This window comes from Camelina sativa, chromosome 4, assembly GCF_000633955.1.
Source record: "Camelina sativa cultivar DH55 chromosome 4, Cs, whole genome shotgun sequence".
Classification (NCBI taxonomy): domain Eukaryota; kingdom Viridiplantae; phylum Streptophyta; class Magnoliopsida; order Brassicales; family Brassicaceae; genus Camelina; species Camelina sativa.
Window position 1 is genome coordinate 5,382,947 of NC_025688.1, and position 9,735 is coordinate 5,392,681.

The window sequence follows — 9,735 nt, forward strand, 5'->3', positions numbered from 1 at the left end:
CTTAAGCTCAACTTAGTCCAACTGAAATGATATATATGACGCCCAATTGAATTAATATTTTATTTTTATTTTTAAAGTTTGTAGTTTTCTAATTTTTGGACCTATATGTTGCATACATTTATGAATTTTTCCTTTTTCGGATTTTGGAACATGAAATTATTATTGTGATTATTGACAATTATTTTATCGGATATTTATTTTTCCGGGTAAAAGTAAAGGGTCGGGTATTTAAAGGGTCAACTATTTTTTACCGGATACCCGTTTTTCCGGGTACCTGTTATTTAAGGGTCGAGTACGAGTAATTTTTTTCTATTACCCGTTAGAGTCAGGTCAGGTAAAGGGTATGAAAAAATTCAAGGGTACCTGTCCTATGCCCAACCCTAATGTTCAGTATTATAAAAACAAATCTATAATATCATTAAATCATACTCTCTTTGTTTCATTATAAAAATGATTTTGACAAATTTCACTCATATTATAAATCATTTAAATATACAAACAATGTTATATAAGACTTAAAATTAAAACCATTTGTGTCAAGCAAGCTTATTTTTAAAATCTAATTCCCAACAAAGATAGAAAAAGATCTTAAGAATTGCATCTAATTCTATTCTTTGACTACACATCCAAAGAACAAAATTCCCAAATCTTTTCTTCTCTCGTCTTTTACAAGTGGGCATTTGTGAGGCCCAACCAGACAGCCTCGCTCTCTCTCTCTATTACTCAACATTCCACAAGAACCACACAAGTTCAAAAGTCTCACTCTTTAGGCAAGAAACATCCAAACACAATCCTCTCACCTCCACCTCACATTCCCCGGTGCCACCAACACTTACCCTTTCTCGTCTCTCCTGAAATCAAAATCCCATTATGCAAATCCATTTTCATCATCATCACCATCTTCATTCTCATCATCCATGGCCCATATCCCATTTATGTAGATTCTCATCTCTTTACCTTCATCTCATTTTCTTCTCCTGATTCTCAAACAATCTATACCCTCTTCTCCTTTTCAGTCATGACTCTTCCTTATCGTTTCTCTTCCGTTAGAAACAACTCGCTGCTACTTAAGACTTCTCCTCATCTCTGCACACCCAGATCAGCTCGCGGTTGTTTCTCTCCCAAGGAATATCCTTTATTCAAGAAGAACACTTCCCGATTCCTTTCTCCTCAGAAACACACTTCCCTGCCTCTGAAACTCGTCTGTCCTTTAGCTAGTTTCTCTTCTTATGCAGATTCTGAGGGAGACGAACAACACCATGCTGATCAACCAATACAGAATTCTCACGAATCTTCTACCGATTCAAGCGGATCCGATGGGAAAGGTAATGCAGAAGCAACTGGAGACTTCTCTGGAATGGCTCAAGCCTTTCACATTTCGTCTACCACAGCTAGGGCAATCTCCATAGTCATTGCCTTCTCTGCTCTCTGCCTTCCACTCTTCATGAAGTCCCTGGGACAAGGACTGGCTCTCAAGACCAAGCTACTCTCTTACGCAACACTGCTCTTTGGTTTCTACATGGCCTGGAACATCGGAGCTAATGATGTCGCCAATGCTATGGGAACTTCTGTTGGATCCGGAGCCCTGACAATCCGACAAGCTGTGATGACGGCTGCAGTTCTTGAATTCTCAGGTGCCCTTTTGATGGGAACTCACGTGACGAGCACGATGCAGAAAGGGATCATCATGGCTAATGTATTCCAAGGCAAAGATATGTTGCTCTTTGCTGGTCTTCTCTCTTCATTGGCTGCTGCTGGAACTTGGTTACAGGTTCCAACTTATCTTTTGCTTCTTCCTCACTAGCTTCAAGACATGATTTAGTAAAGTTAGAACCTTTTTAGGATGGCATTATCAAATGATACAAGTACAGAACCTAATTGAGAAAACGATTGTGTAATTGTGAATTTAACAGGTGGCTTCTTACTATGGATGGCCAGTGTCGACAACTCACTGTATTGTCGGATCAATGGTTGGGTTTGGCCTTGTCTATGGAGGAGCTGGTGCTGTTTTCTGGAGTTCTCTAGCTAAAGTGGCTTCATCTTGGGTTATCTCTCCTCTATTAGGAGCTCTTGTCTCCTTCCTTGTCTACAAATGCATCAGGAGAGTAAGTAAAACAAACCAAGAAACTAACTTTCAACTTCTGATAAATCACTGAAGTCATCATACTCAAGCTTCTTTTGTTCTGTGTAGTTTGTTTACAGTGCACCAAACCCAGGACAAGCAGCTGCTGCAGCTGCTCCTGTCGCTGTATTCGTAGGTGTGGCTAGTATCTCCTCTGTGGCATTGCCTCTAAGTAAGATTTTTCCAATAGCATTATCACAAGCCTTAGCTTGTGGAGTAGCAGGAGCCGTAGTCTTTGACAGAATCATCAGGAAACAGCTCGGTCACCTCCTAGCTAAAACCAAATCACCGGAAACATCCCCAAACCAGCCCAAAGCCATCGGATTCCTCTCCGATATCGCAGGACCAACAGGTACACAGTTGGAGATAGTCTACGGAATCTTTGGCTATATGCAAGTCCTCTCCGCTTGCTTCATGTCATTCGCTCACGGAGGCAACGACGTATCCAACGCAATCGGACCATTAGCCGCCGCGTTAAGCATCCTTCAGAACGGAGCAGCTGCAGGAGGAGCCGAGATCGTGATCCCCATGGATGTTCTTGCTTGGGGAGGATTCGGAATCGTTGCTGGTCTCACAATGTGGGGATACAGAGTGATTGCAACGATAGGTAAGAAGATCACTGAGCTTACACCGACAAGAGGATTCGCGGCGGAGTTCGCCGCCGCGTCGGTGGTTTTGTTTGCTTCAAAGTTAGGGCTTCCGATATCGGCGACACATACGCTTGTTGGAGCTGTGATGGGTGTTGGATTCGCTAGAGGGCTTAATAGTGTGAGAGCTGAGACTGTGAGAGAGATCGTTGCTTCGTGGCTAGTTACTATTCCCGTTGGTGCTACACTCGCCGTCATCTACACTTGGATCTTCACCAAGATCTTAGCTTTCGTGTTGTGAGTTTCTGATTTTATCAGTTTTTTTTTTTTTTTGGTTTTGTGATACGAAGAACATGAAATTGATCTTCTTCTATGTTGGCTTGAATGATTCGGATTTGATAAACCCTAAAGTTATGATCTTTCGATTCAAAAAAAAAAAACTGAACTTTTTCACCCATCGGTGAAGTTACAATGATGTATTATCATTCAAATCTCAAAGCTTTCTTGTTCTGTTGTTCAGTTTTGGTCTCGTCGTCTGAGTAAACAACTCGAATCAGAGTGGGTGACGTTTGTTTCCTTTGAAAACGTCTTGGTGTTTGGTTCCTAATAATAAAAACGTCATGATTATTTAAACGACGCCATTGATTCCGTTTAGTAAACGTGAGACGCGCGCATCTTTTGCTTTTCGTACACGCGTCCTCGAAGAAAGCTCGACATGATTTGCTTCATGAATGACGAAATTACCCTAACACGCATCGTCAGTGTCAGCGATCTTAATCCAGAGAACTGAGGGTATTTTAGTCAACTCAACAATTAGAAATATCTCTCTCTCATCTTCTAAGCTAATCTCTTTGCTTCTCTGGTTCCTACTTCTTCCCTCGATTGTGGTGGCTCTTATGGCGGCGGTTATCGGAAACGTGGCGTTGTTACTTGACGTTAACTCTCACCGTACGGTGGTAACTGATCGGAGAATTCGTTTAACGGTGGTTGACGTCGTTCTGAATCTACAAAAGAGAGATCATTCGTACAATCACGTTTCTCACTACGCGGCGGCTCGATCTTCCAATAAGCCTCTCGAATCTGACGGAGAAGCTAGGAATCGCCGGTTTTTGACTCGCGGCAAGGCGAACTCCAGGGCTAACGCCGTCGATTTCGACGACGCGGGATCTAACGACGAGGACGGTGGTGGTGGTGACGGCAAGGAGAATGACGAGGAGAAAGCTAACGATAAGGAGAAGGAGATGAAGAGTAGAGTAAAGGAGTATCAGGATATGAAGGAGCTTGAGAGGAAAGCAGAGGAGTTACAGTATAAGATTGATGAAGAAGGAGACGATTCAGAGGAGAAGAAGAGGATGAGAGTTAAACGAGAGCTCGAGAAGGTTCGTTTTGTTTCGATTGAACTGAGACAATACTTTGAACATTTCACATTCGTATTAGCTCATATCCTCTTGGAATGTGTAGTTTTTGGCCTTAGCAACACTCTTAGATTAGTGTAGCTTATCTTAGTGTTACTGATGTGAGGATTCAACTTCGAATTGGCTAAGTTGCTGGTGAAATGTTAAAGAGTTGATGTGCTTATGGAAGAGATTGGTGAGAGCAGGTAGCACAGGAGCAAGCAGAGAGGAGAAAAACTGCGGAATTGATGTTTGAATTGGGTCAAAAGGCTTACGGTAAAGGCATGTATGGACGAGCAATCGAGTTTCTTGAAGGAGCTCTTACGATTATCCCAAGGCCAACACTCTTTGGTGGTGAGGTTGGTTGAAAACAACACCAGTTTTAGGTACTTGTTGTCTTTTGGTTTTTTGGAATTTGGTGTGATTGCTAATGTTCTCTGGTTGGGGGGGATTGATTGATTTGGCCAGATTCAAATTTGGTTAGCTATGGCATATGAGGCTAATAATCGCCACGCTGATTGCATTGATCTTTATCAGCAATTAGAGAAGAAACACCCGAGTCCTGGTATCCGTCGTCAAGCTTCTGAGCTTCGGTATATCTTGCAAGCTCCTAAGCTTAAGATATCTCAGGAGGAAATGGTTACTATTCCCATGATTGGTTCAAGTTATGACAGGTAAAAGGAATTGACTTCTCATGGATGATGAATGTATTGACATCACTTGAAATGGTCATTGTGTTGTGTGTACAGCTATGCAGTGACATGGACTGACAAAGACAGGGATAAGGAGCGGCGAATGAATGAATCGACTACGAATCAGCTCAACTCGAGTCAAGACGACTTTCTAGGGAAGCTCTTGGTTTGGCGACAGGTGGTTGGCATGGAGAAGAATCGAGTCTTTTGGCTTGCTTTGACACTGTGGTTCGGTTTGGTTGGAGCAGCACTCATCTTACAAAGATAAGTAGAAGACATGAAGAAACGTTTTTCATCTCTCTTTCAGTTATTGTTTGGTAATGTTTCTTCAACATGTCTTGTTATTATATTTTGATTTCATGTATAAATTTGTAAGCAGACGAAATCGTATTTCATTGTATATAAAGTATTTGACGGAAATATATATAACGTTGTATACTTGATTTGTATGTGTTATATCTCTTCATAGTTACATTCATCTTCTTACTACCTAAATTGGTTGTTTTAACATCTCGTTGAACATAGTCATAACAGGTAAATCTCAACTACCAAAATTGGGAAACTGTCTTGTTCGAGTGTGGTGGTCCTGGTGGATGAGCACCTCAAAAAGTTCAAAACCTTTTCCTCTTGAAAGACCACAAGTCACAACATGTAATTACTACTAATAAAAGGGACAATTTGAGCTTTCTGAGAATGTCTACCTAAGCCTAAAATTCTTCTTTCTTAGATTGCCACGTAGTGTTCTCTAAAACTTCTTTTTTTAAAAAGTTGCGTGTTTTATGTATTCAATCTCTTCGTCTTCTCTTTAGCAAAATACTTGATTCATTGTATAAATTTAATTAAAAATTTAATGCAATCTTACTCCTACATACATATATTCATAAACTGATCCACTTCCATCTCAACTGTTTCATTACCATTGGCTATTTACGGTTCAACTATCTCCTCTTATTCTTTGAATTAAACAGCGACAATACACTAATACAGCAAGAATGTTGCAAGTCAAGTTGGTGGCAGATTGCGTGAGAAGATTACTATAGATTGGTGGTGGAGGACGTGAGACTGAATGAAATTTTTGGGAAAAGATCTCGCAAAATCAATGTCGGATAGAATGTCATTGATATCAAAATCCCTGCTCATTAAATTACCGGTGGTTTGTTTTCTTCATCAACTTTTACATTTTATTCAATTCAATTGTTGTTAGGTTATTTTCTCAATCGGGGTTCGATGAGTATGTGTATTGGCTCTTGGGGTGTGGCTTGCAGTTTTGACCATCCTCAGTCTCATCTATATTGTTTGGCAATCGTTCTATCTGTCAAAGATAGTATAATTATTCAAATGATTATCAATAATATTCAACATTACGTATAGTTTAAGTACTACAAAATTAAATCTGATTCTTTTTTCTGTTTACATTTCTTCATTCAAGTGATCTCTCTTTTTATCAGGTAGAAAAACTTATCATCTTACAAGGGATTTGCATTAAATCAATCTGGTTTCTTAATCAGTTGTGGATTCATCCTCTTAGATGGCTCCACCATATAGGTAATAAAACATTTTCTCTCTTGATTCTTAATTTCGTTAGATGAGTTAGTTAAATTTGGGACATTCTGTTTCTGCAGGCTGTTTAATTATATGTGTGTTTCAGACTGAAGCAGATGAAAGCTGTGAAAAAGCAATTCACCCGACATACTTAGATTTTCAAACTATCTAACGTTGGTCATAGACTCCTCCTATATTACAATTGCTCTTAATCGTTGCATATATGGGGGATCCAACCTACATATATGGGGTTGACAGAATTTATAGATTAAAATACTTTTACCTAACACATAATTACCTAATCATACCCTTATAACGCGTTTAAAGTGGTTGTTTTAGAGGTTGGTTCATTATCTGGTGTAGTTCTTATAATTGGTTTCCACTTTTGGAACTTTAATACTGTAAAAATTGATTGATTAATTCGATCAAAATCAGTTGATTGATTTGTTTAAGGATCTTAGGAAAAGAGCCAAATTTAAATGAAAGACAAAAGGATCCCAATTAACCAGAGGAAGGAAAACAATCAAGTTGAAGAGAAACAAAGTTTACATGTGTTAAAGTGTTCACAAAAATTGATTTAGATTGAAATATACACACGCATTCATGTTACACCATAACTAAACAATCTACAACATCTACGGACACGAGTAAATCATGTAATTCTCAACATACTAGATTTTAACCCGCGGTACACCGCAGCATTATTTCTTTTACTAAAATCAATAAATTTCAAGTTGTAATTGTTAATTAATTTTATACGTTTTATTTGATGTTTAAGATTGCATAGTTGTATTTTGATTGTTAATTATATGATTTAATCTGCAGTATAATTTATTTTTGTTATAAATTAATTTATAGTATTAATATCCTTTTATATTATTAAGTTGTACCTGTTTGTTTATAATAATCATATATATAGAGGTGTCAAACAGGTTGGTTCACATTTCTTTTTTCTTGGATCGCAGCGGGTCAACCCGCTAAGACCTAAATTTTATATTAATTATTCTTTAAAAATTTAGTTGTAAAGAAAAAAATAAATTTTAAAATAACTTATAATATTAATATTTTGTAAATATCTTAATTGGTATAAATTAAAGTTTCTCACATTATCACATATTTCACATAATTATAACTATGTAAAAATATTACTTATACATAATATATTTATTTTAATCATATATTTGTAGTTTTTGGGACAATCCACCCACCGCAGACGTACCTTCCTAAAATCCGTAATCCCGATAGACTTAATTGTGAGGACCATCTTTTAACGGTACACAACATGCAAGCCTATATTTTCTATATAAATTATATCTATAGACATTTATTACTTTTTAGTATATAAAACTGATTGTCGTAGCCATGGATTATTGACATTTTAAATTTTATAATAATATCAATCATAACCCGTCCCATAATAATTTAAATTTATTAAAATTTATTAAATTAATTTATTTTAAACCTTTTATAAAAATTAATTAGCTATATAGATAATAATATTAAAATTTTAGATAAAACTAAAAAATTTGAAGTAATTGAATATGATTGATTGGAGCGAATAAAGATTTCCTTATATTGGAATGACAAAAATTTTGTTTAGTTTTGCAGAAAATTAGGTTCAGAGATGGAGATAATTTAGGAACATTTTACTTGATTGATAGGATGATATTTAATTCACATACCTTATTTTGCATATTTCGATTTTATCTTTTATTTAAAAAAAAATATTTTAATGATAATGGCATTGGTTGTAAATACCTTCAAACTTCAATACTACTTTGACAAAGCTGCTGTAAAAATGTTAATACAGATAGAACTACAATAAAAGCTCATAAAATCTTCTTCACAAATACCAGCAAATAATATACGGCTTCACAATACTCTATGAAACTAAATATAAAAAGCTTTGTAATTCAGATCTCTTAAGGATCTTGAATTTGTAGTAAAAATTTGATTTGTTAAATTATCTCAATTCATATTTTGTTTAAGGATTTAAACAATTAAAAAATATCTCTATAAGTTAATAAATATTAATTTAGAGTATAAAATAAATATTAATTTATAGATAAATTAGTATCACTAAAAAATTGTAAAATATCATAGTTCCAATATTATTAATTTATATAGAGATTTTACTGTACTAAACACATAATGACTCTTTTGATAATTGAGCTGGTTTCATTATTTACAACTACATCTAAGTTTTGAGTTTTACCAGAATGTTATGGCTGCAAAATATAGGTGTATGAAAAAACTAACAAAAAAATATGTAGTTTTCTAATAAAAATCACACCGCGCTACATCTCTAGCTTAATTGTCAAATGTCTTTTCGGGCGTAGCTTGGAGTTTCACAGTCATCATCATCATCTCGAAAGAGAAGACAAACCTCTGTGACTTTTAAGCAGCTAAAAAAAAACATGGATGCATTCATTTATACAACTATTACACCTTCCAAAACAAGGCAACCTTTAATTACAATAATCCATACAATAGAAAAAAAAAATATTAACAAACTAAAATATAAAAAAAAATCATCCAAAAAAAAAAAATACAAAACCAAAAGGGCATTCCTTGAAACAAAATTTACAAACAAAATGTAATCAAACGCATTATATAAATTTTAAACAAATCAATTTTTTTAAATATATATATATATATATATATATATATTAACTAACCACAAAATATAAAAACAACAAAAAAATACAATTAAAAAGTATAACTAGCTATGCAAAAAAAACACTGGCCGGCCAAGCTCAGAAAAAAAAACCAATTACATTTACATATAATAAACCCTAATATATATGGAAACAAATCTTCAAATGTAAAACAATCAACAACAAACAAAAACAAAACTACATTCCAATTCTATAGTTTTTATACAAATAAACATGAAACAAACCCGCGCGTAGCTCGGTATAATCCCTAGTTAATATAACAAGAGGAAGCAAAGTGATGGAAACAATCTTAAGCTAAGCTAAAAAATGTGGAAATGGCATTGTCGAGACAAAAAATTCTTGACCTCTTAGTTAACCAATCAGAATATAACAAGATGTCATGTCATATTATATTTAAAAACATAAATCAAAACTAAAATAAAAATACAAAACAATTTAAGAAAACAAATTATGTAGATCTTTTATTAAGGAAATTATGACGGTTTGGGTTTATAAAAGAGGATTAGAGTTTAAATTTATAATTTTAAAAATTATATGTCGGTTTAGATTTATAAAAGAATGGTTAGGATTTAGATTATACAATTAAACACAATTATATATCGGTTTGGATTTACAAAAGAGTGGTTAGGGTTTAGATTTTACAATTAAACGAAATTATATGTCGGTTTGGGTTTACAAAAGAATGATTAGGGTTTAGATTTTACAATTAAACAAAATTAT

The 9,735-nt window shown here is 35.1% G+C and overlaps 2 protein-coding genes across 3 annotated transcripts; both read left to right on the forward strand.

Moving 5' to 3' along the window:
* On the forward strand, positions 686-3,181 carry LOC104779868 (inorganic phosphate transporter 2-1, chloroplastic-like). 2 transcript variants are annotated; one of them, XM_010504285.2, is made up of 4 exons: positions 686-937; positions 1,017-1,771; positions 1,914-2,105; positions 2,192-3,181. In XM_010504285.2, the coding sequence occupies exons 1-4, from the start codon at positions 871-873 to the stop codon at positions 3,008-3,010; spliced, it is 1,833 nt and encodes a 610-aa protein (XP_010502587.1). In that variant the 5' UTR covers positions 686-870; the 3' UTR covers positions 3,011-3,181. The 2 variants fall into 2 exon arrangements, with proteins under 2 accessions (XP_010502587.1, XP_010502586.1); XM_010504284.2 differs by having other exon boundaries at positions 688-1,771.
* Positions 3,553-5,273, forward strand: LOC104779869. The gene is made up of 4 exons (XM_010504287.2): positions 3,553-4,088; positions 4,310-4,462; positions 4,572-4,777; positions 4,853-5,273. The coding sequence occupies exons 1-4, from the start codon at positions 3,606-3,608 to the stop codon at positions 5,061-5,063; spliced, it is 1,053 nt and encodes a 350-aa protein (XP_010502589.1). The 5' UTR covers positions 3,553-3,605; the 3' UTR covers positions 5,064-5,273.

What these genes read in the sequence shown, in the direction of transcription:
- LOC104779869 (XM_010504287.2), top strand. Translation starts at nt 3,606, where the DNA reads ATGGCGGCGGTTATCGGAAACGTGGCGTTGTTACTTGACGTTAACTCT. An exon ending in TTAAACGAGAGCTCGAGAAG is followed by an intron (nt 4,089 to 4,309) that starts GTTCGTTTTGTT and finishes TGGTGAGAGCAG; the next exon opens with GTAGCACAGGAGCAAGCAGA. An exon ending in CAACACTCTTTGGTGGTGAG is followed by an intron (nt 4,463 to 4,571) that starts GTTGGTTGAAAA and finishes TGATTTGGCCAG; the next exon opens with ATTCAAATTTGGTTAGCTAT.
- LOC104779868 (XM_010504285.2), top strand. Translation starts at nt 871, where the DNA reads ATGCAAATCCATTTTCATCATCATCACCATCTTCATTCTCATCATCCA. An exon ending in CTGCTGGAACTTGGTTACAG is followed by an intron (nt 1,772 to 1,913) that starts GTTCCAACTTAT and finishes TGAATTTAACAG; the next exon opens with GTGGCTTCTTACTATGGATG. An exon ending in TCTACAAATGCATCAGGAGA is followed by an intron (nt 2,106 to 2,191) that starts GTAAGTAAAACA and finishes TGTTCTGTGTAG; the next exon opens with TTTGTTTACAGTGCACCAAA.